This window comes from Annulohypoxylon maeteangense (genome assembly GCF_022496945.1).
Source record: "Annulohypoxylon maeteangense strain CBS 123835 unplaced genomic scaffold GGS22scaffold_1, whole genome shotgun sequence".
Lineage (NCBI taxonomy): Eukaryota > Fungi > Ascomycota > Sordariomycetes > Xylariales > Hypoxylaceae > Annulohypoxylon > Annulohypoxylon maeteangense.
Genome location: NW_025953248.1, coordinates 3,095,118 through 3,118,947, shown reverse-complemented (window position 1 = coordinate 3,118,947; position 23,830 = coordinate 3,095,118). Strand labels below are relative to the sequence as shown.

General features: G+C 45.6%; 10 protein-coding genes across 10 annotated transcripts; 5 read left to right on the top strand and 5 right to left on the bottom strand.

Moving 5' to 3' along the window:
• Positions 1 to 238: 238 nt before the first annotated feature.
• GGS22DRAFT_12980 (glycosyltransferase family 15 protein) lies at positions 239 to 1,925 on the bottom strand. The gene is made up of 3 exons (XM_047958436.1): positions 1,191 to 1,925; positions 672 to 1,110; positions 239 to 598 (listed from the first exon to the last, which is right to left on the bottom strand). The coding sequence occupies exons 1-3, from the start codon at positions 1,700 to 1,702 to the stop codon at positions 293 to 295; spliced, it is 1,257 nt and encodes a 418-aa protein (XP_047824230.1). The 5' UTR covers positions 1,703 to 1,925; the 3' UTR covers positions 239 to 292.
• Positions 1,926 to 3,251: 1,326 nt separating this feature from the next.
• GGS22DRAFT_183741 (cytochrome b5) lies at positions 3,252 to 3,830 on the top strand (the record flags this gene model as incomplete). The annotated part of the gene is made up of 2 exons (XM_047964122.1): positions 3,252 to 3,310; positions 3,377 to 3,830. 2 exons carry the CDS (start codon positions 3,252 to 3,254, stop codon positions 3,828 to 3,830), a joined length of 513 nt encoding a protein of 170 aa, XP_047824229.1.
• Positions 3,831 to 4,224: 394 nt separating this feature from the next.
• On the top strand, positions 4,225 to 6,188 carry GGS22DRAFT_150784 (uncharacterized protein). Its single transcript, XM_047959367.1, has 4 exons — positions 4,225 to 4,706; positions 4,811 to 4,956; positions 5,012 to 5,354; positions 5,417 to 6,188. Exons 1-4 carry the CDS (start codon positions 4,458 to 4,460, stop codon positions 5,492 to 5,494), a joined length of 816 nt encoding a protein of 271 aa, XP_047824228.1. The 5' UTR covers positions 4,225 to 4,457; the 3' UTR covers positions 5,495 to 6,188.
• A 1,011-nt stretch (positions 6,189 to 7,199) lies between these two features.
• Positions 7,200 to 7,945, top strand: GGS22DRAFT_183739 (uncharacterized protein; the record flags this gene model as incomplete). The annotated part of the gene is made up of 5 exons (XM_047964121.1): positions 7,200 to 7,375; positions 7,470 to 7,551; positions 7,655 to 7,721; positions 7,779 to 7,872; positions 7,927 to 7,945. The coding sequence occupies 5 exons, from the start codon at positions 7,200 to 7,202 to the stop codon at positions 7,943 to 7,945; spliced, it is 438 nt and encodes a 145-aa protein (XP_047824227.1).
• Positions 7,946 to 8,393: 448 nt separating this feature from the next.
• Positions 8,394 to 10,360, top strand: GGS22DRAFT_12956 (S-adenosyl-L-methionine-dependent methyltransferase). The gene is made up of 10 exons (XM_047958432.1): positions 8,394 to 8,645; positions 8,721 to 8,773; positions 8,830 to 8,970; positions 9,027 to 9,093; positions 9,152 to 9,179; positions 9,231 to 9,243; positions 9,301 to 9,733; positions 9,787 to 9,795; positions 9,890 to 9,965; positions 10,038 to 10,360. Exons 1-10 carry the CDS (start codon positions 8,517 to 8,519, stop codon positions 10,190 to 10,192), a joined length of 1,104 nt encoding a protein of 367 aa, XP_047824226.1. The 5' UTR covers positions 8,394 to 8,516; the 3' UTR covers positions 10,193 to 10,360.
• A 461-nt stretch (positions 10,361 to 10,821) lies between these two features.
• On the bottom strand, positions 10,822 to 12,778 carry GGS22DRAFT_183737 (uncharacterized protein; the record flags this gene model as incomplete). Its single annotated transcript, XM_047964120.1, has 5 exons — positions 10,822 to 11,313; positions 11,372 to 11,633; positions 11,712 to 12,288; positions 12,353 to 12,611; positions 12,674 to 12,778. 5 exons carry the CDS (start codon positions 12,776 to 12,778, stop codon positions 10,822 to 10,824), a joined length of 1,695 nt encoding a protein of 564 aa, XP_047824225.1.
• Positions 12,779 to 12,943: 165 nt separating this feature from the next.
• Positions 12,944 to 16,921, bottom strand: GGS22DRAFT_194482 (L-aminoadipate-semialdehyde dehydrogenase). Its single transcript, XM_047965509.1, has 5 exons — positions 16,575 to 16,921; positions 15,776 to 16,524; positions 14,706 to 15,720; positions 13,965 to 14,648; positions 12,944 to 13,907 (listed from the first exon to the last, which is right to left on the bottom strand). The coding sequence occupies exons 1-5, from the start codon at positions 16,821 to 16,823 to the stop codon at positions 13,464 to 13,466; spliced, it is 3,141 nt and encodes a 1,046-aa protein (XP_047824224.1). The 5' UTR covers positions 16,824 to 16,921; the 3' UTR covers positions 12,944 to 13,463.
• Positions 16,922 to 17,830: 909 nt separating this feature from the next.
• Positions 17,831 to 19,195, bottom strand: GGS22DRAFT_150766 (dihydrodipicolinate synthetase family protein). The gene is made up of 3 exons (XM_047959366.1): positions 18,628 to 19,195; positions 18,476 to 18,568; positions 17,831 to 18,428 (listed from the first exon to the last, which is right to left on the bottom strand). The coding sequence occupies exons 1-3, from the start codon at positions 19,068 to 19,070 to the stop codon at positions 18,008 to 18,010; spliced, it is 957 nt and encodes a 318-aa protein (XP_047824223.1). The 5' UTR covers positions 19,071 to 19,195; the 3' UTR covers positions 17,831 to 18,007.
• A 676-nt stretch (positions 19,196 to 19,871) lies between these two features.
• On the top strand, positions 19,872 to 21,389 carry GGS22DRAFT_12906 (enolase C-terminal domain-like protein). Its single transcript, XM_047958417.1, has 4 exons — positions 19,872 to 20,130; positions 20,184 to 20,293; positions 20,347 to 20,458; positions 20,513 to 21,389. Exons 1-4 carry the CDS (start codon positions 19,955 to 19,957, stop codon positions 21,258 to 21,260), a joined length of 1,146 nt encoding a protein of 381 aa, XP_047824222.1. The 5' UTR covers positions 19,872 to 19,954; the 3' UTR covers positions 21,261 to 21,389.
• On the bottom strand, positions 21,390 to 23,154 carry GGS22DRAFT_12903 (salicylate hydroxylase). Its single transcript, XM_047958414.1, has 4 exons — positions 22,779 to 23,154; positions 22,149 to 22,721; positions 21,964 to 22,080; positions 21,390 to 21,830 (listed from the first exon to the last, which is right to left on the bottom strand). The coding sequence occupies exons 1-4, from the start codon at positions 23,037 to 23,039 to the stop codon at positions 21,519 to 21,521; spliced, it is 1,263 nt and encodes a 420-aa protein (XP_047824221.1). The 5' UTR covers positions 23,040 to 23,154; the 3' UTR covers positions 21,390 to 21,518.
• Positions 23,155 to 23,830: the final 676 nt, after the last annotated feature.

Here is a 23,830-nt window from a genome sequence, read left to right as displayed (position 1 = left end):
TGTAACGCATGACTGGTATTTCTCTGTTCCAACCGGTCAGAAGCGCACACGCGATCATGCGATCATGCGAGATCCCCTATATCTATGAAGCAGCCGTTCCGTGGTATCCAGTTCCTCCTGTCCCCGTTTCCCATGCGATGGTGTTATATAAATACAAGTACGCCAGAAGCACCGCGAGCACCTAGGGCTATGCTCTTCCTGTTTATATGTCCAATGCGAGAAGAACCCAACGTAAATTGGTCAGGAGGGAATAACAACAGATGGAAACAACCAAAATGCCGATTATCCTATGCTATAGGAGCCACGTGAACCACGGCCGTTTTACAGTCGTAGGTTGCTTTAGTTTGTTCAAGCAGTAACCCCCGTAGTTACTTTGTACCCGCCCGTCGCATTCGCAGCGACACCCGATTCCGTTATCCATCTCTGGTGACCACGTCCCGCTCCCTAGCAACTGAGACTCGGGTAGCTGGCCACCCGGCGCATTGGCAGGGCATTGGTATAGGTGGTCATGTCGATATCCGAAGTCCTCGAAATGGTGTACTTTACGCGGATCTACGAGCATTGCGACGGCAAGGGAGTGTACCGCGGCGTCACCCCACTATATATGATTGTTAGAACAATTGTTTGTACGTAGTTTAGGTACGTGACCTAGATGGGTTAAAACTACTTACCCGCTCAAAGTAGAACCCGCCCTTCTTGTCTAAGTACTCGAAGAGATCCTGGTACGCCCTCGTTCGGAAAAAGTCCATGTCGGCAATCTCAAAGTTGCTCCAGTAATGGCATAAGCTCCATTCATCGCCATAGGCATCACGGTGCGGAAGCCAGCTCATGAATCGTCGAAATGGGAATGGCATCCACGAAGCCGATACCATAGCCTTCCAGAGGTTATTTGTAGGGATACCCATCATCTCCTTCCAATCCGCGACGGAGCGGAATAGGCCAGGACATGATTTCCCTATTTCCCACAACGCAATCGTAAAGCCATAGACCTTCTTGTGTCGTGCCATCTGAACAAAGGGGTCGTATGAGATCGCGCAGTTGAAATCGACATCGGGTTCGAGTCGCCAGTACCACTTATATTTCTTTAACGCATCGAGCAGGTAGAATTTTCTTCCACGCATGTTAGTTGAAGTTATTCTTCCTTATTGCAACCCTAGATCTGCGACATGCATTACGCAGCGCATACTTACCCCGAATAAAAGCGACACATGTGATGGTATCCTTCTTCACCCGCATGCGGAATCCCCATCTCGCCCTGCTCTTTTATATTCTGTTTCGCTGCATTCGCATCCACGCCCTCGGGAAATGTCCATGTTTCCTGCGGTATGACTTCGAAAGTTGCCAATCCTCGTGACGTCTTATTTAGTACCTCTATGAACTTAGGATCCCACTGGTTGTCATTGAGGAATAAGATAGGATAGTTGAACCACTTGTTGAATTGTCTTTCAATCGAAGTAATTGTTTTATTAGCCTTCTCGAGTTCGTGGTTTCGCGCAAGCATTACTAGGATCGCGTTCTCTCGTTTCGCACTAATGTCGGGCTCTTGACATGATGTAAAAAACGGTGTATCGAGCTCGCTCGCAGGCTTCGGCACGTTATACCGCCATAGATGTAAAATAACCTCGAAGACGAAAGGCGCGGCGACGGAGAGTAAAAGCCATATTGGTAGGCGTCGTGCGGGACGGATAATCCGTCGTAACATGGTAGGGCTGGTGTCCTCGTGCCCTTCTTAGATCATGGTCTGCATGTACGTATTTTGTTTCTTAAATCGAAGAAAAGGGCGGGAAAGGGATATCGATAGCGAGAAAGTTGTAGCGATTGGATTATCGGACTATTGGACTAGGGATTGGAAGATACAAGAGTGAAAAAAGCAAGCCGGTCTCCAATAATAAGACAGTAGTAAAATGCATACAGGCCTTACAAAGCCTGTAAAGGAGTGAATGATTGTTGGAGCCTAGGATGTTTTGTTCTAGTTGATCGTCAGGCTATAGAATCGGGGATAAGCAAGCCTCTGCGGCACGGCAATGAGGCTGAGCCGCAGCAGACTGAGCGGGATGCGACACAATGCGTGGAGAACGGAATTAAAATAGGAGAATCATTCATTTTAATGAACCATGGCCCTTGGCAAAGAACTTTGACACGAAAACACTAAATCCCAATTGTCGGTGAGCAATGACAAAATACGATATATCCATCGCGACGAAGTCGACAGTCTGGATGATAAAAAAATGTTGTTAAGAGGAAGTTCGAATTGAACTTCCCCTTATCTATCGATATCCGTACCCAGCAATTTGAATGCTTGGGTAGCACTTGACTATTAATTTGAAGCATGATCTATCGCGCTGGAGTACTACTGCTAGGTACTAGGTGCAGTAGGCGGTACACATACAGGCTGTAACTGACTTCCACCATAGGATTGGGGTAAACTTTAAAACAGGGACCTGGTAGGGCTGATTCACTCCTACTAGGTACCATATTGATCCAACTTGTCTTTATTAATACGTGCACTTCATAAACAAATATCTGTATGATAACTACATGTAACCTGTTTATATTCGGCCAAGTACCTACTTCCGAATGCATTTATGGTTCCTTGACTCGATGTTTCCAATGCGTAACAGAACTAGGTATTCGTTAAAGCCTAGAAATGATCGGACTAGTCCTACAGCACCTAGAACCATTGCCGGCACTTGTCAACTCATAACGAATGCTAAGCAACCCAAGTGCCGTAGATAGGGCACCTAGCATAATATTTGGGTAAGCATGTCCCTAGAAGAATCATCCTAAAAACAAGCACTATCAGAGCCTTATTTACCGGTAATTCGAAGACTAAGCACAAAGTCATATTATATAGCAATTAGTAGTAATTCGTATCTTATAAAAGTAAACTTCGGATAACACAAAATATTTAATAAGTAAGCTCAATTCCATAGTAAATATCAATTCAATTAGTATTAAAACTTGACTGGCAACACATGTACATATCTAGATACATTTTGACAGTCTAAAAATAAGCTGTAAAGCTTCAAGGATTGACAAGTAGGATTCGAAGCTTGGACCATCCAAAGTATACCCCGCCACGATTCGCTGACATGTACGAGCTCATCTTCCAACCTACAGATGTAACAGATGTAGGCCTTCTCTTACATCAACTCAACCTATTACCTAGTACCTACTACTTGTTATCAACGTCTTTTCTGAACATTAGATCTTGGCTTCGTGTTGGGTTACCATCCAGCCGAAAGAGAGAAATGGAATACGTAAACCAACGCGTAGCCCAGGAGGCTGCCAAAGCCTCCTCAGAGATATAGTATGTTCTCTTATCACCGTGTCACTGCAGTTCCGGCATGTCCGGTTAACATGAAGCTATCTCTAGCACTGGGCTCGTCACGCCTCTCAATGTCATTCTCGCAGTCATCACTCTCTACACGACATACTTGCTCTACAAGCCCTCTCCTCCCGCGACACTTCCGCGCGAACCGCCCGCCGTCGTCTTCCGGGTCTTCACCCCACGCACTCTACTACCTTATAACGGAGAAAACGGCATGCCAGTATTTCTGGCTGTGCGAGGTCGGATTTTCGACGTTACGAGCGGCCGCAACTTCTACGGGCCCGGTGGCCCCTACGAGAACTTTGCCGGTCGCGATGCTAGCCGTGGCCTAGCTTTCCACAGTTTCGCTGAGGATATGCTGACCAAGGACCTCGACGGACCTCTCGACAAGCTTGAAGGGCTCGGTTCTGAGGAGTTTGAGAGCTTGAAAGGTTGGGAAGAGAGGTTTTTGAGCAAGTACATGGTTGTAGGAAAATTGGTCGCACAAGGTGACGCTTAAACTGCGCCTCGACGAGTCTAGTTCAAGGTTTAAGATAGGTGAGACGAATAACGGTCATCTTCTAGAATGTTTGAGATATTGTCAGCATGGTTGGTGCCTTATGAACGATATGGTAAATATGGGATATACAATAGAAGGCATGCTCTTACCAACGTTTTCAACTACACTTCAACTCCTGTCTGATCGCCTTTCTCCCATTAAACCTCTTCGGCTATCGCATTTATAAGTGATTCATTTCAGAACATCCATATATCAGTTGCGATATTTCAAAATAGGTACCAAGTTACCCAATCCACAACAATACATCCATTATGCAATGATACTAATACTAAACACATATATATAGGTATATAAGCATGTTTATCATGATCATTGATCACATTCGCAGTAGAAAGTTCAGGAAGGCGTATTAGTAGAGTTAGTACGACATGCGCCTGTTTTATATCTTCAAGCGAGTTGCACCTGGCAACAGTCTTTATAATGTTCTCCCTCTCGAATCTACCTGCCTAACCCATCATTTCAACTGGTAGCACTTTATAAGTAGGAAGGTACTCATCATCGCTTTCTCATTTCAGGTAAAATGTTTCTTACGTTTGTTAATTCCTCGTCTTCTTTTCTTCAACTCTAATGCGACGCTTGCACTTGCGCGTATCACTAACAGAAATCATACAAACAATCGTCACTACTCAGATGATGCCGGCCACAATGCAATTCATTATTGTTATCTTTTTGTCACTGGTATCCCATATAGTCGCCTTCCAGGCAGAAGCTGCTGGTGTCGATTATTCGACTTCTGCGAACATATCTCAGTACAGTCAACTTATTCCCTTAGCAAATGGGACTACGTTCTCTAAGAACACAACTGGCGATGACCTCGTGAGTCAATCTTAACTCTAGTATATTTGCCTTGATTTCCTACTTACAGTTATCTATTAATACATAATATTGACTATGGAAATCACTAATGCGCAATCTCATAGTATCACGATAACTGGCAATACGAAGGAACCGACGAATGTAAATGGGCCTTAAATTATATCCCCTATGTCAGTTCCGAGTGTACGGAATACTGCGAAGCCGACACCTACGGTTGGGGCTATAGATTCCACCGCCTTAGATTTCACATGTAAGAGATATCAATACATTGATGTACCCCTTACTAATATTATCAACTAAATCAGAAAGCTCTCCGGGAATGGACAAGAACCTGCGAACTGGTGTGCGATGTTCAAGGCGAGAATGATGTACAACTGTGCCGTCGGGGCGCCTGACTTTTTCCATTGCAACTTTGGAAGAGCACCAGAGCTACCTTCTCTCCGCACTTGGGCTGCCGATAGCTCTACTGGCCAGGTTGTGCAGAAGGAGGGCCTCAATCTCAGATTTGACTTCAGTCCCGCATGGAATCCTCGAGATGCAGAGCACGATTGTGTTAGAACAGCTATTCGCGAGGCAACCTGTGGTGGGACCATATTCAGAAACGGTCTCCATTGCATCCCAACAATGTATCTGGCCCCGGATGGCGCTGTAAGTAGAGAACTCTAGTTTCAGGATGTGCCTGGATACCTAACCATTCGCACTATTTATAGACCGAATTTGACGAAGGTTATGTTCCACCGGCCTCGAGATGTCTATTCAACTCTGAAGTGCCCCCTGAAGCCACATAGACGATATCAACAGAATGACGAAATACAAGAGCTTTTATCTTATATCGAAGCAATCCCTTCGTTCCAGGACCGAGTTATATAGGCGCCTACAAGTTCTACCCAAGTATATATAAGTAGGTACCTACCTACCTTACACCAACCACCTACGCTGCCCGTCGTGGTCTGTACAACTATCTTTGAGTTAATAGGGGCTTATGAGTCCATCATTTTCTTACTGCTAATTATATCTAACCTTTTCAGTTTGGCATTTGTCTGTTAATCTCTTAACAGAGAGCAAATCGGTAATAGTTAATCCTAAACATTCTATTCAATGTCAAAGCCACATGCAAAGGTAGCGCTCTGTCAATCATACCAACAGATTATCTCACGCTGCATTCCTCCTTCGTACCTTCCAGGTTCTCGCATATGATAAGTTCACTAGGTGGGCGATTGATTCGAAAACCCGACCGTCAGGATATATTTGTCGGTCAGAATTGAAAATCGTCCATCGGAGTGAGGGTGTTTCTCATTCAATGTCAACTATGGGTATAATAATCTGCTTCCAGAGAATTCTGCCTCTCTTCCCGTCTTGACTGACGCGTTGAATGTAAAGTAGACTCTCTACAAAGTAGGACATCGTCAATGTACACTGACTATGGTAACACTTCATTAAAACTACTATATTTTATCTTCCGCTGGGGTTTTTACACGCTACTATAGTGGACGCTTAAAAGAAAACGGGTAACAAAAACACCTTGGAACAGCGAGTATGTGTTGGATAACTGAGGTCCATCTGGTTTTCTTTTCCTCCTTTACGGCATGCGGCCGTTGTGAATACGCTATGATACGGAATTATGAGATAAATACCTGCCCGCATAAGAATTTCGTACGTATATGATGGAAGGGAAGGGAAATACCCGATCTTGGCATCAGTTTAATTTACCCCTAGATTCTATTCATAAGGAGGTCCCCATCACATAAACATGGTTTTTCATTTACTTAAGTCAATATTTTTACAGGCAGACAATCAAATTTGACTCTATTAATAATTGTGTTGCTATTCTTGAAAATAACTGCTTTCAATATTGTACCGATTAGCAAGATATTGTGTTGGCCGGCAAAAGAATGCTACCTATTAATTGCCTCCATGGATAGCCCTTGAAAATGTGCAACATATTACTCAAAAAATCCATTGTTCTGAGTTGAATACCAAGCTCAAAGAAGTGAAGTCTAAATGATGTTGGAGTAGTAAAATTTAATGTGTAATGCCTCACCCATATTCCAATTGGAGAGGGCAATTAGAATTAGTTTGTTACTCTATCTGAATTCTAGATAGGTATATTAAGTGCCTATTGAGGCATTTAGGCATGCACTACATAACATTTAAACAAAACGTTGTAATTTCAAAGACTATGCTAGCAGCATATTCACGTAATGAATGATAAATTAAACAACAGCAAACAACAGCAAACATGAATAAAGAGAGGATGTGTTCGACTAGTATGTGAAATCAGTCAATCTGTATGTTGTAAAGGGGCATCTTGTCTCCAATGTCTTCACTCTGTACTATCCATCTCTACAGAACGCTTCAAATATAAATACTATATATATTCCTATTGTGCAAGCTTGAAAACTACAACACATACTGACTGACGACGGAGATAGAAAATTCTAACTCAACTATATCCAGTACGTTAACTACAGGTCAACTACCTATATATCAATCATGAAGGTCCTCGCCACAGCCCTCGCCTTGCTTCCATGGGGAATCTACGGGAAGGTCTCTCCCTATATCGACCAAAATGGAAAGGCGGCATGGGATGCCAATGCCAACAAGACGTTCTGTCTACCAGACCAAAACAGCTGCGATGTTAAATACACTTACTTTCTTGATCTCAACCAGTAAGTCAAAGTATACTCACAACCTACAGGCTACCTACCTAAGTTAGTAGGTATGTCTTTTTAAAGGAGAAAAAGCTGATGACTCGACTGATAGTTGCTTCATAAACACGGGCGGAATCATTTATCCAGCGAAGGAAGGGAATTTGGGTTGCAGAAACTGTAAAGATGGAGTGCAGGTATGCGTGTCAAGCCCCCATTCCCCCTCTTTTTAGCTCGTCTTGGGAGCCTAGGGCTCCTGCAACACCCCTTTAACGAAGAAATCGCTGACCCCCATCGTAGTGGGCATCGTTTGAATGTGACTGCGACATCTGGGCTTCCGGCACTAGGAAGTCTATGGGTTTCTTAGGTATAAATCCTATACAAGAAAAGATACTGGGTGCGTTGGCTAATATGTATGATATAGATCCGTCAGCGTCGGCGTTATCTCCGATCCGATGGGACTTCGACAATAAAACCAAAGCCATGGTCCCTAAATGTTATGACACTTTTGCTACTGTGTAAGAACCCATAGTTGTCCAATTATAACTTATCGACTCACATAAGATCTATAGCATCCCTATTACCCATTGATGATATTGCCGAGAGCATCAATGGTGGTTGATAAAATACTACACCTAAGTAGTAGAAAGTAGGAGAAGAGATTTCATTATGTATGGTAACACCAACTGGGTTGGAATTGTCTTGTTCTATCTCGGGCTCTAACGGCTCAGTCTTTAATTCTTAGGATCGTAGGTAGGATATGTAGGCGGTTCAGAATAAATATTGACAGGATCAAAGAATATGGTGTTTAGATAATTCACGTGATTATAATTTATAGATACCTCCTGCCACTTCTTCTTGGAAATAATTGACCAATGACGTCTCTAACCGATCACTTGCTTCGTTCGGCTACTAATCAGAAAGTCCAGTCCTGACGCGGTTAGTTGATAATTGGAACAGTAAGTGGAGCCTTTGACCCCTGTACCCCTGCTCTGATGCCCTGAGTTGTTCATTTCCTGCTAACCAGACTAACCAGACTTATACTCGTAGAAGGCGCACTTTTGATCTCTCCACTTCTCCTCATCTTTTAGCACTTTGCAACTTAATAATTATTATCAGAGGTCGAGATCAAGCACGTTGCTAAATTTCCTAGCTTCTTGATATGGCCACCGGCGAAAACCCCGGGCCAGCTACTGCTGTGGCGCCCACGACGACGTCACCAGAGCCGACAGATCCCACTAACCTGCCGCCAGGCGCGACAGAAGGGCCAATTGAAGCCGACCCTCAAGAAGTAAGCTTAGACAACATAATCTAGCCTAAGACAGTCATAGCTTGCCTATTGAGTTAACTAACGATCACTGGTAAGGAGGAGGAAGAAGAGTTCGACGACGCGGACTCTGCGCTTGGAGATGGCGATAAGTAAGAGATCAAATCATCCTTTGTACATGGGTTCTTATCTAATGAACGATAAAAAGCGCGAGCTCAACTGCATCCTTGACTGAGAGCATCTTGGAGTATCGCACGCTCAATGGCCGCACATTCCATAGCTCTAGGCTTGGATCTGATAATTATTGGGGTCCGAACGATGAACGACAAAATGAAGCTATGGACATGAAGTGAGCCGCAGTTATCCTTCATGAATTACAACCTTCAATTTCTCATACTTTCCTAGCCACCATTTCATGACCCTCTGCTTGGGAGGTAGACTTTTCATGTCGCCTTTAAAACCCGGCATACAAGTAAGCGCTCCAACTTTATGTATTTTTATCACGGATGTCATTAACTGAGAATTTGTAGAAAGTGCTCGATGTTGGTACTGGGACAGGTGATTTGAACTCCCTTTCGAAATCTGACATTATATTAATTGATTAACTAGGCTTATGGGCAATGTAATCTACCTTTTGAGTATTCCGTGGTATTTTGACGACGACTAATGAAGCTTGTAGTGATTTTGCGGATGAGTTCCCTGATTGCGAGGTTATCGGGACGGATCTGTCTCCTATTCAACCCTCATGGTGTCCGCCCAACGTAAAGTTCGAGATTGACGATGCACAACAGCCGTGGACATTTGCGCCTAGCAGCTTTGATTTTATACACCTACGTTATATCGTAGGCGGTATTGCAGATTGGACGGCTTTATTCAAGCAGGCCTATACTGCGCTCAAACCCGGAGGTTGGATTGAGAGCTTTGAACCCGAGGCCGACTATCGTAGCGATGATGGCACCCTGAAACCCGATTCGAACTTTCATATCTGGCGCGACCTATTCTCCGAGGGCGGTAAGAAGTTAGGCGTCTCTTTTACGCTTATTACGGACAACACATTACCGAAAGCTCTTGAAGAAGCCGGTTTCGTGAACATCACAGTTAGAGATATTAAGGTACGTTGTTTAAGTCTACTAGTTGAGGGGCACAATTTCTAACTTTCTTATAGGTCCCAGTGGTACGTATTGAATGCCGTATCGGAATTTTAGGAGTTACCTTTTCGACCGATCTCTGAATTTCCGTGACAAAGAAGAAAGCTGACTTTATGACAGTCGGGTTGGCCAGCCGACCCGAAGTTGAAGGAAATCGGACAATGGTTCCAGTATACCCTTGAGCAAGACCTAGAAGGTAAGCAGAAGCCATTTTTGTATTTGCCTGTCCCTCTTATTAGGCGCTCTAAGCACTGATGCGTAATTCTAGGCTATGTCATGTTCATGTGGACTAAAGTGCTAGGCCGAACACTGGAAGAAATGCACGTATTCCTCGCTGGCTTCCGCAGAGAAATGCGTAACAAATCGATTCATGTATACCTACCTCAGCGGTTAGTATACGCACAAAAGCCAGAAACCGCTTAAACTGGCCGGACTCTCTTGCATCATGATTTATGAAGTTACGTCTTACATTAGCATGCTGGGTATATATTTTGCATTCCCCAAAGGGCATACTGCATACAAACAATGTCTCATGAATTCTATTATCTAGGTACATAACATATAATGATACTTAATTCACTCACTGCATACCGAACATACAAGGCCTCATCTATTTTTACAGCACGACGGTCTCATAACATAACTTACCTTGTCCTTGCACTCAACCCGCAAAAAGCCAGTTCAGGCAAGTTTCACAAGATGGCTTGAGTCCAATTGGCTGAATTGAGCTTTAGAAGCATCAATCATGATCTGTTAAGAGCCATCGGTGGGGACTGCCTAAGAGGTCCCACCGGGGATCCATCAGCTAAAAAGGGGAGCATCGGCTCTAAGAGTCCTAGATACTACCTAGTGAGTGTCTTTTTACTCTCTTTCGATTCATGGCATAACTGAACTGAGGTTTCAATCTCCTTCGGTATCATCTTAAAGGGCACTCCCGAAATTAACCGCCTGACAAACTGCAAAATAGGCCGTATCCATTCCTATCTTCTACATCTCGCAATCTCGCAGATCAAACCTAGCGTTTGCTTTCTTCGAATCCGTCCAGATCAGTCTTACTTAAACCTCCATTCCATGTATCGTTCACAGCCCGAGTCGCCGGACGATAATAGAGTGGCAAACTCCTCCTTGGCCCCCTTTTGGTGCGGGCGTTTCTTCACCTTCAATGGCCACGCCTCGATTATCGTGGGTTTTCTTTTGAATTCCATGCCAGATAACTCGCAAAGCATGTCAAAATGATGGAGCTTCATGTACATGTCGAAGTACTTGTCTACGTCGCGGACCTGTTGAGTTGCGATATCGCTGACAATTATCCCGGCATCGTACGGTCCTGTAGGCGGCTTCGGGTCCATATACTTCCACACCTCCTGAATATCGCGCGAGATCGCCTTCCTTTTCTCGCTGTCGTCGAAAATCTCATCCACTGCGTTGAGGAATAGAGCGACCAGGGTAGCATGACGATTATCAGATGGCTGCTTTAATAGGGGTCCCATATAGAGCAGCGTTTGCCCCATACCTAAATACCCCGCGTCCGTAATATTCGCAACCTAACCACAGTGAAATATTAGTCAACGTTTTGATCTTTTTGATACATATTTGGCATACCTCTATACGGTCGAACATGACTTGTCCGGTGTAGTTTTGCAAGTCCTGCGCGTTGACATTCAGCAGATGGAACTGAATGTTCGAATTTTGAAGCCGACGGTGGAAACGGGTGATGAGATCCTTGAGGAGGAAACTGAGTTTCCCGTAGAGATCGTTCGCGGGAGCATCGCATGGGAATACTTTAATCTTGTCTAGGCGGTAACCGTTGATCGGGTCCGCATCGTCTTTCAGAGGCCAGGACTCCGTATCACGGAAGAGAGTTCTGGAGGGGTAAGCTAATGACATCAAGAGGGGGGGGAGAGAAAAAGGAGCACATGATAGAAGGAAAGGAGAAACCCACGGGTTTGGTATCGTAAACGAATTACGAGGGGCACCGAAGGGGACAAGTATACCGTGCTCTCGAAACTTCTCTGCACTGGCGCGGCCTCCGGGCGGTTGAGCAAAATATCGGCGATGTCTGAAATCCACTCTTTCAGGGGCTAAAGCAACACTTCGGCGAATATCTTGGGCCCTCTCCGCCGTCAGACCGCGAGGAACTTCCAAACTTGCGAGTAATTCGAGCCATTGATTCTTGGCCAACACCAGCCTAAGAGACCTCGAACCGAAAGTCCAAGTCTTCCCCAAGACTGTACCAGACGCTTTTCCCTCTATCTTCTTGCACACTTCTTGAACCAGCTGGCGAATCTTCCCGTTCAGCGTGTCGTAAAGGGACTGGGAAATGAAGGATGAGTACCAGAGATGGATAATGTTATCAGCTGCGACGTTAGCATCGTCTTCTATCAGGGCGAGGAGAAGTATGATGGCGTTCCGACCCACGACGTCGGCGTCTCGATCGTTCAGGAAAACCTTCATATGACTTTTGCATCCGTCAGGGATAGAGGCAAGAGTCATGACGCAATTCCTAATGTCACCAGAAGCTGCAATGTTGCAATGAGTTAACGTACTACTCTCCACAGGTATCGCAATGCTGCAGGGCCTTACCGGCAAAGAGAAGATTAAGATCTCTATTATAGTTGGCGCCCTCATTCCCTGCAAGGTTGAGGACGTCGAATGCGGGCATGTTTCCCCACGGATACTTCTTTTTGAAGTTGAAATGCTGGAGCCGAGGGCCTCCCATGAAAGCGGGCTCGCGATTCTCCGTCTCCCACGCAGGTCGCCAGTTTGGATCTAGTAGCGGGTTCTTTCGACAATCACGTATATGTGTCTTCCAGTGCGCCTTCTGGCAATTCTTGCCGCAGTACTGTGTATATTGTCAGAAACCGTAACTTTTTATCAAATAAATAGGGGATTACTTGCCTTGACCAAATGGCAATAATTGCACTCGAACTTCCCGGCTTGGGTGCATGTAGAACCATCATGACCTGAGTTCGCACATATCAAACTCCCATCTAGCAGCATCGTCGCCATTCTGATTTTCTAACGCAAGTGCATCAATACCTAGATAGCAACCTTGAAATGTCCTGTTGTTTGAATAAGGTATTCGGATGAATAAGATTGATATAAGACCGAAGCAAGAGTTCTATCAGGCAGCAAGTGCTACTACCGCGCGAGGGTTACAGTGCACACATGCCGTGTAACTCTTACGAGGGATGTGGGCATCCATTGATATATTCCCTAGAATGGTAGTCATTGTATGATCTGACAGCTGTGATCAATGCGTGGCAGTCTCGTCCCCGTTTGTCTGACTCGTAGGGGACCTTTTAATTTCCAGTCATTTGTAGAAGCCTCGCGGGAAAAGTGATATATATGCAGAGGGCCGTACCCCCTAAGCCTATCGGGGGACTTTATGATACGTCAAATTTCAATTACCACCTTCGTGACTCACCAGTCGCCTGAAACCGACCACTCGGCAGTCTTTGGGTTAGACAACTTGGCGCTACCAGCCCACAGGTACCCTATTCTTCAATTGTATTTTCGACTGGACTCATGTGAAAGAAACCTTGAAATGGCCACCGATTTATTCAATTAAATCAGCATCGATCAAAAAATTTCACTTACCTGAGAAACGCGAATATGTACCTCCATATAGCTGTGCGATAAAGGTTACAAGCTCTACCAAGTCAACCCAACACCCCTTATTCGCCACGACTATCTAGTACTCTTTACCCCAAGCGAGCCGCCAATTATCCAAACATTTCTGCAAGATCCCGCTTCCGACAATAGCAAAGCCTTGGCCAATAGTCTCGGAATACCTCGCAGTCGTCTGAGTTTCAAAGACAAGACCACTTCGCCCTGCTGAGTCGTTATCGTATTTCTGCTCGAAGAAGTGGAGAAGTTTGATAGGGGGGTTCTTTTGGGGATCTGGCTCGCTTTCGCGTAATCGCCGCACCCACTCGCGCTGAGAGACCGTCTCGAATTCCAGCCCTGCGTCTCGTAGTGCGGGAAGCAGGTCTTCGCTCCAGGAGAAGAGAGACGGGTTTAATACGTGGTAGACTGTTTCGCTACTTTCTGACATGTTGTCTTTTGCGCTGGGGCTGAGCCCGGATAGTTCCAGAATGGCTGCAGCACATTTGTCTACTGGTAACCATGAAGGAGTCTTCGTGAATTCATGTTAGAGAGGTTTTTGAGCAAGTAGACAGGGCGGGAATCTTACCTCATCAAGCGTTGGGAGTGCTCCTACGGTGGTCGCACTTTGAATCATGAGGGGTATCGCCTCAGTTGGGTTCCAGAGAGCCTTATGCGAATCTCCCATCAGTTGACCCGTCCTCAATATTCTTGCATTTATGCCAGTTCTCTTCGCTGCTGCTCGAATGATATATTCTGTCACTAGCTTAGACCTAGCATATCCCATGTTCTGAGCATAGTGTAGATCATTGATGTGCGCTTCGCGGATTACAGCGGGAATAGGGGTGCCCGCAGCGGCAGATATCGACGATACGAAGAAGAAATTTGCCGGTTTCTGGAATGGAACACTTAAACATAGTTTGATTATGTTGTGCACGCCGGCGATATGCGATCGCTCGAAGCTGCTAAGACAAACATTGAAGTTTACCATCCATGCGCTGTGTATAACAGTGGTTAGGCTAGACCGAAGAGTGTCAAGGGTGGAAGAGTCAAGCCCCAGTGACTCCTGGCTGAAATCGCTAGGTAGGCAGACAACTTTCTCCATGATAACTTGGGAGGAGAGACCGCGAGACTCGAGACTCGACGAAACACGAGAGAGGGCATCTTTAGACGTCTTCGCTCGAACTAAACAGTAGACCTTTTTAACCCCGGGTATAGACGCGACTTGGGATAGGATATGCGCTCCCAATGAGCCTGTCGCTCCAGTGAGGAGCTAAAGACAATATATTAGTCAATATGTCCTACAGAGTTGGAATCATGCTAAACTTACTATGACCTCCCCATCAGGCTGTCGCTTTCCAGGGATAAAGAGAGGAAAGTCCGAGTACTTTTCTATGAGATTGGACATCAAAGCTATTTCGTCGGTGTCGGGTAGTTCTTCGCCTATCCTAAGCGAGTAAAGATGCGATGCAAGTTTTCTGGGTGACGGATACTCGAAACAAACATTATTAGACAATATATGATCGCCGATATCAATTTCGCGAATTATTTTCGCTCTCGCGGTTACGGCTTGAAGGCTGTCAGCCCCACATTCGAAGAAGTCCGTCTCTTCAGTTAACCCCTTTACGCCAATCGTACGGGTAAATAGGTCCAACAAGTATGCGACAAGCTCGGGCTGATCTAAAGCTTTTCGCGCTCCATCTCTGGCATCGTCATGTGTCTCAAACCGTGAATACACAGCTTCAATTACCCCCTCGAAGGCTTTGTACGCCGCTGCCCGAATAATAGTTCCCTTGTCTGTACGAGGATAGAGGGTATCACATGGGAGAATCTCTACCATGTCAATTGAAATCTGCCCGAATTTCTCCGCGGCCTCATTTCCAGCGTCGATTACTGGCCGAAGCGTATTTAGAAGATCTTCCTTCCTAACTTGCCTAGCTTTTTCGCTTGGGAATATGAGTAATCCTGGAAATGCCTTGTCCACCCCAAAGATGAGTGCTTCCTCGACAAGTTCATGCTGTCGGAGTCGATGTTCAAAGGGAATCGGCAACACCTTTTCGCCATTGACTAGTGTGACTCTGTCATCAAGGCGCGACATATACTTGAACGCTAGTGGAATCGTGGGATGACGTATGAATATGTCCCTCGTATGGAATGAATTTGGTGGGTCATCTGAATTGGAACTGAGCTTCGTTGGTAAGCCATCAAGGACAACACACTCATATAATCCTTCGCCGAGAGGTTCGAAATGAAGATAAGGCGCAACTTTTGGGAATGGTCGCACATAGTTCCATGCCTTGTCCTCCTTATCTCGGAACGATGTCATAAGTTGGCCCACTTCAGTTCTAACGCCTATTCATTAACATTCGTGCCCTGTCGCATAGGATTAGGTATGCTCACGCTCCGTAATGGCCTACGAGGTAGACTCCGGAATTGACCACTTTGTCTCCTAAATCATCGGGACAGCTGCTTCCGCCGAACAGTACTAATTTACACCGTCCCATTAACTCGATACCATGATCGCTCTCAGAGAGGACCTTAAGTGAGTATGGTACACAGTGAAAGCTCTCTGGATCAAACTGTTCCATGGCGCTAATCAAATTGTCATGGGTCATTGGGAGGCTCGCATCAAAGAGTGCCGTCGTAACGGAGTAGGTAATGCCGCGGAAAAGAGTGCACAGACCATGATTGTGGAATAGGGGTAAAGTTATGAAGGCTCTCATTCCACTGCCAACAGAGTAGTTCGTGAGGCAAGACCGGTGGGTTTGGTATATAGGCTTTGGAAGGCCAGTAGAACCAGAAGAGTGTAGAATAAAGGCGATTTTCTGCGCTTCATTTTCAATTTTGACTGGCCGTTGGAATCGAGGCTTGGCTGGGTCCGCTCTTCCATATATATCCTCTGTTAAAATAGAGAACCGGGTAGCTTCATATCCTTTAGCTATTTTGCTGGTAGTTTCTGCGTAATTTGGTGCGGCGACGATATTGTGACAGTTTGTCTTGTCGAGTAGAGCTATGTATGCTTGTACAGATAACCGTGTTGATAGGAATAGGATGCCAAACCCGATGCGTGTCAAAGCCAATATCGAGATAATGTAATCAAGATTTGACACACCAATGAGCGCCACAATTTCCGACTCATCTTTACCGTTCTATTAACATCGTTAGGGATATTTGACTGGGAGTCCACGGGATGACGTACCTTGGGGACTAAGCCCAATCCCACATACCGTTTTGCCGCTTCATCCGCGAATCCATCTAACTCATTTGCTGTGTAGTAGACGTATTTACCATCTTTCGCAGGATAAGCAAGAAGGGGTTTGAAAGGGAAGGTAGCTGCTCGGTTGACGATCAGATCATTGATGCAATCAATTGCTTCGCTGTCGATTCCGGGACTAAGATCCTGGTTAGAGGTATCTGGTTGAACATGTGTTGTTGCTGCGAGAGACATGGTAAGATACTAGGTTTCCCACGATCGCAGTTATACCAATCTCAAACATAGGCGAATACAAGGCGTAATAATAGGTAAGTTTCCGGAGGGAATGGGTTATATTTTACTCCAGGCGTCTCATGTCGACAGCCTTCTATCATCCTCGGCATATTTGATATCGGGTCGTCCGGACTATGACGACCTTCATGCATACGACGTTAGGGATCTAGATACCGAAGATAGTCTCTGTCCCCACCTCCGCATCGGAGAACTTTACGTCGAGAAACTGGTTTCCCCATTGGAGGCGTTGGGTGGAATCGTAATGCTTCGTTTGTGATCGTAGACCCATGTAGTTTTCGTTGGCCCCTACTGCTTTCCTCTTTCTCTAATACGGATCGAATGGAATTCGTTTTCTCTATCGCAAACAGGTCTAAAGTCACTACTTTATATCCTTTAGTATTTACCTCTCTATAAGAATGGGATTTTGAAGAAAATAGGATAACTAATAAGAATTAAATATGCTTACTGGATACGACCTCTGGAATCTCCACAAATTTCCCCACGGGGAGGGAAATGGGGCAAGACAGCGTTGGTAATTCAATCTTGACGCGAAAACCAACTCCAACTTACGAAGACCAAATTCATTTGTTTATATAATAAATTTTCAACAGAAAAAGCATTTATTGATGGCGTTTCTATCATGGCGTAATTAGGTAATCTTCAAAGTTCTCGATTATGTCAGCCTTTAGATTCAAGTCATAGATTAGCTTAGCTAAGCGTGGGTTCTGAGTAAGTTTTGCTCCCTTTCAGCATACCCTTTGATATTTGGCACCCATTAACTTAGCAGCTGATAATGATGTGAATTCCTAGAATAGGTATTTCACGGAATACAGTTCGAAAGATGTTAACATTACAGTGATAGACTTGACGCTTGAATGTTCCTGTTCCGCTTATATAAGCAACTCATAGTGGCGCCTGCCCAGTGGCAGTTCAAGTTTATGTAATACGTAGGATAGATTGTATTACTAAGTCCGTTCAATCTCAAATTCTGCCTTCTATTTTGCACAGAAGGCATTGGAACAGTGCAATGACTCAGCACATGGGCTGACTAAACTTCCCTTTGATATGCTTATATAAGCATACCTATTCAGGGGTTGAGGATAGAAATATTAAGACAGCATAACTGTACATATATATACAGGTACCTATGATTCAGACATCGCTTTCATGACACTTGTCCATTCCTCCCATGCACCCTCAGGAATCTTCCCTCTCAGTGGCGCTCGTCCTCCTTCTAGGTTGCCTAGGCCAGCAACGCGGTAAATGCCTTCCCGAATTCCCAAGATACCCCATCGGCCGATGAAGTCTTCGGCTCGACTTACCCGATATTGGAGAACCCTAGCTTCTTTAATTGCAGCATCATCGATTGGTCGCTTACTGACAAGCTCAAATAATCGCACCACGGTTTTGGGGAAAAACGAAGCCAGTCCATCGATAACTCCGGCGGCGTTGAAAACAACAATAGGACCAAGCTGTTGGCCGAAACCGCTAAAGACTTGAAACTTCTCGTGATCGATTACTGGCGACGTTGATACCTGAACGTGGTATGATACATTTCCGTGAGACCTGTCTTGTTAATGAAATTCTTTGACTGTTTAGTATGGCTTACTTACATCTTGCATCCAACTATGTTTGGGTGGCTGGCTAGTTTTTCGTATGTTTCAGGGGTTACCGTAAGCCCATTTGTCACTCCCGGATAGTTATAACTAGCGTTGACATTAGCGAGTGCCATAAGCGATAAACCCAAGTAATCAACAAAACTTACATTAAGATGGGAATTGGGCTCTTGTCGGCAACTGTAGTGTACCATTCTATGAGTCCCTGCTGCGAAGCTGCGCCACCAAAATATCCTGGTGCCAGAACCAGACCCCATTGGCACCCAACATCTTTCGAATCCTGCAGCCATTCTAGAGCTTCGTCGACAGCATTTACGAGCACTCCAGCCATTATGGGGTAATCGGGAAACCCGGCATCGTCAAGCCCCTTACGGACCCCGCCGAGTAGACCTCGCCGTTCCGCCCGGCTTAGGTGCACAGCTTCGCCTGTAGATCCGAGAAGAACCAATCCGTGGACTCCATTTTTGGCCAAAAATACGCTGTGTTCCGCTTGTGTCGCGACATCAACCTCGGCCTGATGTGCGCCCGAGATAAGAGGTTTGAAAAACGTCGGCGACGGAACGTAGACGCCAGGGGGTGGGATTCGGGCCATATTGTCTATTTTTTCTGATTTCTATTTTTCCAAAAATATCAAGATATTACTACTAGGAACTAGGAAATACTACACAAAGCCGTTGGATATAAGGAACTACATATCGTTCGGATAGTCTCATCATGAGACCGAGCTCGGGGTCCTAATGAGGGGGGCCGTTAGCTTAGGTGGGGATCGCGACATCGAAGACTGACAACTATACCCCGAGGTTGGGGTAAGTGGGGTCCCGGTCGGTAAATATACCCGAATATTATGGGATTCTTTGGTTTACAAGTTTAGTTACCTCCTAGTATTAAACTAGCTGGCTTCGTAGGAAGGCCAATGTCAAACGTTTACCAAGCATGAGACCTCGCGATAGTAGTGGCTAAGCGCCCTAATCTGTAGCAGTTAACCACTAACTTATAACGGGGACATCCAACTATAAGGCCTAGGGCCTTTACCTACGTATTGTACCAATCAATTGATAACCCCCCTAATCACGCCCCAGGCAATGTCGCGAAAGATGGGCGAAACTTTGACTTTTGTAGGTTTTGGATGAAACATCACGAAGTTCCAAGTTGATGGTTCTTTCCATAGCCGATACAATGAAAATATGTCACATTACAGAAAGGAAGAAGCACCTAGGCAGGTTACCACGGCAGCTACCCGGTTGATATATCCAATCCGATCCAGCGCTGATCGATTAGGAAGTGCCCCATTGTGGGCAAATCTTCCATTGGATAGTGACTCGGCAATTACCCCTAACTCCCTATAGAACCCCTCCCTCCACTATAATGCCTGTGATGTACACAAGCGAGGTTCATAAATGTCAATTTAAGTTTGTTTTCATAGCCAAGTACCAATTTTATTAACTATTTAGTACTCAAACGTTCCTCGGTAGTATCATGGGTAAAATTTCGAAGATAGAATATTTTCGTGTGCCGCCACGATGGTTATTCGTAAAGATCACGGACGAAGAAAACCGTGTCGGTTGGGGAGAAGCCAGTCTTGAAGGACACACTCAAGCCGTGGAAGGATGTCTAGATGCGTGGGCGGAAAAATATGTAGGATTCGAAGCTGAGTGAGTTAATGCATGTGTTTGTATGCGATTCAATCGCTAATAACAATTGAAAGCGATATCGAACATATTTGGCAGCTATCGTATCGCGGGGGCTTTTACAGAGGGGGGCCAGTGCTCATGAGTGCTTTGAGCGGGATTGATATCGCCTTATGGGATTTAAAAGGCACGATGAACTTAAATTTGTTCAGAAAACTCGAAGGGCTAACGTGAATTTAGCTAGGAAACTGAATGTTCCGATCTACCAGCTTTTGGGCGGGAAAGTCCGGGATAAGCTGCGAGTGTACGCATGGATAGGGGGTGACCGCCCAAGCGACGTTGAAGCACAAGCGTATGTATTTCCGACCCTGGATGCTTCAGAATGTCAATTGAGATAAGATAATAGGAACGCCCGTAAGGCACAAGGATTCAATGCGGTCAAGATGAATGCGACCGAGGACCTGGGGTGGCTCGACTCACCTCGAAAGCTTGACGAGTGCGTGGAACGAGTGAAGACGGTGAAGGCATTAGGACTCGATGCGGGAGTAGACTTCCACGGGCGAGTGCACAAGCCGATGGCAAAACAATTAGTTGCCAAGCTGGAACCTCATGATCCTCTCTTCATCGAAGAGCCCTTGTTAAGCGAGAATATCGACGGCATCAAGGATATCGCTGCTCGCACGCATTTGCCAATCGCTCTTGGTGAGCGCCTCCATAGTAGGTGGGATGTACGTCCTTTCCTGGAATCCGGATGTGTGGATATCTTGCAACCAGATATCAGCCATGTCGGAGGCATATCTGAGATGCGCAAGATTTCTTCAGCTTGTGAGACCTACGATGTTGCACTGGCGCCGCATTGCCCATTAGGTCCGATTGCATTGGCAGCAAACGTGCAAGTTTGTGCGGTCAGTTCGAATTTCGTGATCCAGGAGATGAGTCTTGGCATTCATTACAATGTCGGCGGCCAAGACCTGACGAGTTACACGACCAATCCGGAAGTCTGGAAAGTTACAGATGGGTATATCGACTTAATGGGCGGGCCTGGCCTAGGGATCGAAATTGACGAGGCGCAAGTCCGGACTTTATCAAAAGATGCGAAGGCGTGGGTGAGCCCGAATTTCTTCGGCCCGGGGAACGAATTAAGAGAGTGGTAGTCTCAATAACTGTTGTGCGCTGAATCTGCTCAGAAACAGATAGCCTCGGGGATGGTGGCAATCATGGATAGATGTGCAATAAGGCATGTAAGCTACTAGGTACCTACCTACCTAGTATCTTTGACCACCTGGGCAAGGAGATGGGAATCTCGTTAAAGCACTTGAAAGATATGTACCGATACCTACTAGGTCGTTACCTACATGACCGCCCGTACCTTATCTTCTTGTTTAGATTTCTACCTGTCTCTCATGATCTCCTCAACCAGAGTTCACGAATGCGTGCATTGCCTCCGCCTTGTGAGCTTCCATGTCTAATCCGAGAATGAAGCTATACCTAGAAGCAAAGATTTCTCTCAGCTTGTCGGGATCTAGGCCGGCCCCAGGGTTTCTTCCGCAGTATACTCCCGCCATCTCTCGGCTCGAGTCAATGACTCTCTGACATCTAGGTCTTCTTATCTCATCATATGCTTTGAACGCTGCCGGTACGTCTCTGGAAGAAGTGACCTTGCTGAATAGAGTACCTAGGACCATGGCATCCTCGATAGCTAGACCAGCGCCAGCCCCTTGCCACTATATTATAAGAGTCAAAGGCTGCGCATCAAGATATAGCCTTCGGGGGTATGAGGCGTGTTGCAGAGCAGGAGCTATTTGAGCATGTGGAAAATATTGAAAAGGGGGCGATGATGAATTTCTGGTAACTTACAGGGGTTGTTGCATGAGCTGCGTCTCCGACAACACATACATAGCCATTGGCGTATGTTTTAGTCGACCTATGCTCCCATTGAGAGTATCCTTGCGGATTATCTTGGTCAAGCATGAGCTAGGATTCCATCAGTACATCGAAAACTAGAAGTAGGACCACGCAAAGCGATCTTTGAGAGGAGTTACCTCTATCATTCCCTTTGCAATTGGTCCATCGAACCATCTATCCAATGTTTGGTCCAGGAACTCCTTGGTAAGTGGTCTTTTTCGATCTTTAGGGGGCTCAGGTTCAATGGCAGAGATAATCACCTGAACCATAGCTCCGTTCTCAAGAACATTATGCAACAAAAAGGCGCCATCTCCTACCCAAGACCATTGCCGATCGGTTTCGAAATATTTCTCACCAAGAACCTTTTTTGCTTTCTCGAATGGTACTAAGTTTCTACTATCCCAATATCCAGCAGGAGACGGGGCGCATTCTTCCGCAGCATCCTGTAGTACGTGATGGCGAACGATACTAAATATTCCATCCGCGCCGATGACAGCGTCGAAACACTCGATAGTCCCATCCTCGAACCCCAACTCGACTCTTCCATCTCTATTTGGATTTATCGATTTTAGTTTCTTGTTGGCGTGGAGAATCTCTTTAGGCAAGAGATGTAAGAGCTCGCGTAGGAGCGAAGCACGATGGAGCACGACACCGAGACCCGAGCTTGCTGCGATGTCGTAGATAATTGTACCCGCCGCCGGTCCCGAACCCTAAGGGCGGATCTCAGAATCGCACCAAAGAAACACGAATGACCGAAGCAAACTTACTAGCGCAGTCCGAGTAGAGTTCATGTCTACAGCTCCGGCTTTCGCTAAGAATTCTCTTATGGATGGGATTATCTGACGAAGGGCATTTTGCGCATTCACGGATAACCCAACAGCTGCACCCCGCTCCGAGAACTCGTGAGAAGCTTCGAATAGTTCGATGTCGAGATGGGAATGGACGATGAGGGCGTTTGCTAGTGTCGCACCGGCCAATCCACCTCCGACGATACCCACGCGAATTCGGTCCGGCGGTTTGTTTGCCATGGTGATACTTAAAGAACAACAATTGTACGAGTCTGTATCCCGCAATTTACAAGACAAACTAGAACAATCTTAAGTTCTTTGATCAGAGACAAGATTCGTTGATATTGGAGCTTACCACGGGAATTATTTAAAAACATCGCAACGAAGGAAGAGGGGAGTTTAAACGAGCACACCAATCATCTCACGTGGCATGGAGGCATAGTTACACATCCATGGATACTGTACCATTCGATTCCTAGGTAGGTAGGTAGCCAATGCCAACTTGAATCTGCGGGTTCGATTCTATCTTCCTCTAACCCCACTGCCCCCCAGATATCTACATAACATAAGTAGAAATGAGTTTCGAACGGCAACGTCCATAAACACCACGGGAAAGAGGTAGAATACCATCTATGAAACCCTTGTATCCTTGTAAGGAACACTACAGCACACATCTTCACAGGGTTATTGGAAGAGACTGATGTGGGGTATCATGACTTCTTTAGTCACCAGGTAATATATTCTAACTTTAGGAAGTTTTGGTATGAATGCGAATAAGTTACAAGAAATCTTAATATAATCCCGAACCATTGAGGTGGGATCTCCTACAGACGAATATATATCTAAGTAGGTAATGATCTAGACTGGCGGATCCCAGTTCAACTCGTGGGTATGGTCAGTCACACAGAATGGCAGTATCACTGATATTCTAATCAACTCATGCATAGAAGACTAAATGGATGCTAGCGTAGAATATGCTGTACCTAGGTAGGTATGCAGTTGTTCTTGCACACCACTTGTGACGAGGAGTA

What these genes read in the sequence shown, in the direction of transcription:
- GGS22DRAFT_194482 (XM_047965509.1), bottom strand. Translation starts at nt 16,823, where the DNA reads ATGTCTCTCGCAGCAACAACACATGTTCAACCAGATACCTCTAACCAG. An exon ending in CTCGTAGGCCATTACGGAGC is followed by an intron (nt 15,721 to 15,775) that starts GTGAGCATACCT and finishes AATAGGCGTTAG; the next exon opens with AACTGAAGTGGGCCAACTTA. An exon ending in CACTCCCAACGCTTGATGAG is followed by an intron (nt 13,908 to 13,964) that starts GTAAGATTCCCG and finishes GAATTCACGAAG; the next exon opens with ACTCCTTCATGGTTACCAGT.
- GGS22DRAFT_12980 (XM_047958436.1), bottom strand. Translation starts at nt 1,702, where the DNA reads ATGTTACGACGGATTATCCGTCCCGCACGACGCCTACCAATATGGCTT. An exon ending in ATGTGTCGCTTTTATTCGGG is followed by an intron (nt 1,111 to 1,190) that starts GTAAGTATGCGC and finishes CATGCGTGGAAG; the next exon opens with AAAATTCTACCTGCTCGATG. An exon ending in GCGGGTTCTACTTTGAGCGG is followed by an intron (nt 599 to 671) that starts GTAAGTAGTTTT and finishes AATCATATATAG; the next exon opens with TGGGGTGACGCCGCGGTACA.
- GGS22DRAFT_12903 (XM_047958414.1), bottom strand. Translation starts at nt 23,039, where the DNA reads ATGGCAAACAAACCGCCGGACCGAATTCGCGTGGGTATCGTCGGAGGT. An exon ending in ACTCTACTCGGACTGCGCTA is followed by an intron (nt 22,722 to 22,778) that starts GTAAGTTTGCTT and finishes ATCCGCCCTTAG; the next exon opens with GGTTCGGGACCGGCGGCGGG. An exon ending in TTGCAAAGGGAATGATAGAG is followed by an intron (nt 22,081 to 22,148) that starts GTAACTCCTCTC and finishes ATGGAATCCTAG; the next exon opens with CTCATGCTTGACCAAGATAA.
- GGS22DRAFT_12956 (XM_047958432.1), top strand. Translation starts at nt 8,517, where the DNA reads ATGGCCACCGGCGAAAACCCCGGGCCAGCTACTGCTGTGGCGCCCACG. An exon ending in CTTTAAAACCCGGCATACAA is followed by an intron (nt 9,094 to 9,151) that starts GTAAGCGCTCCA and finishes GAGAATTTGTAG; the next exon opens with AAAGTGCTCGATGTTGGTAC. An exon ending in CCTTGAGCAAGACCTAGAAG is followed by an intron (nt 9,966 to 10,037) that starts GTAAGCAGAAGC and finishes GCGTAATTCTAG; the next exon opens with GCTATGTCATGTTCATGTGG.
- GGS22DRAFT_12906 (XM_047958417.1), top strand. Translation starts at nt 19,955, where the DNA reads ATGGGTAAAATTTCGAAGATAGAATATTTTCGTGTGCCGCCACGATGG. An exon ending in CGCCTTATGGGATTTAAAAG is followed by an intron (nt 20,294 to 20,346) that starts GCACGATGAACT and finishes ACGTGAATTTAG; the next exon opens with CTAGGAAACTGAATGTTCCG. An exon ending in AGCGACGTTGAAGCACAAGC is followed by an intron (nt 20,459 to 20,512) that starts GTATGTATTTCC and finishes ATAAGATAATAG; the next exon opens with GAACGCCCGTAAGGCACAAG.
- GGS22DRAFT_150766 (XM_047959366.1), bottom strand. Translation starts at nt 19,070, where the DNA reads ATGGCCCGAATCCCACCCCCTGGCGTCTACGTTCCGTCGCCGACGTTT. An exon ending in AGCCCAATTCCCATCTTAAT is followed by an intron (nt 18,569 to 18,627) that starts GTAAGTTTTGTT and finishes TGTCAACGCTAG; the next exon opens with TTATAACTATCCGGGAGTGA. An exon ending in AACATAGTTGGATGCAAGAT is followed by an intron (nt 18,429 to 18,475) that starts GTAAGTAAGCCA and finishes TTAACAAGACAG; the next exon opens with GTCTCACGGAAATGTATCAT.
- GGS22DRAFT_150784 (XM_047959367.1), top strand. Translation starts at nt 4,458, where the DNA reads ATGCGACGCTTGCACTTGCGCGTATCACTAACAGAAATCATACAAACA. An exon ending in ACACAACTGGCGATGACCTC is followed by an intron (nt 4,707 to 4,810) that starts GTGAGTCAATCT and finishes GCAATCTCATAG; the next exon opens with TATCACGATAACTGGCAATA. An exon ending in CACCGCCTTAGATTTCACAT is followed by an intron (nt 4,957 to 5,011) that starts GTAAGAGATATC and finishes CAACTAAATCAG; the next exon opens with AAAGCTCTCCGGGAATGGAC.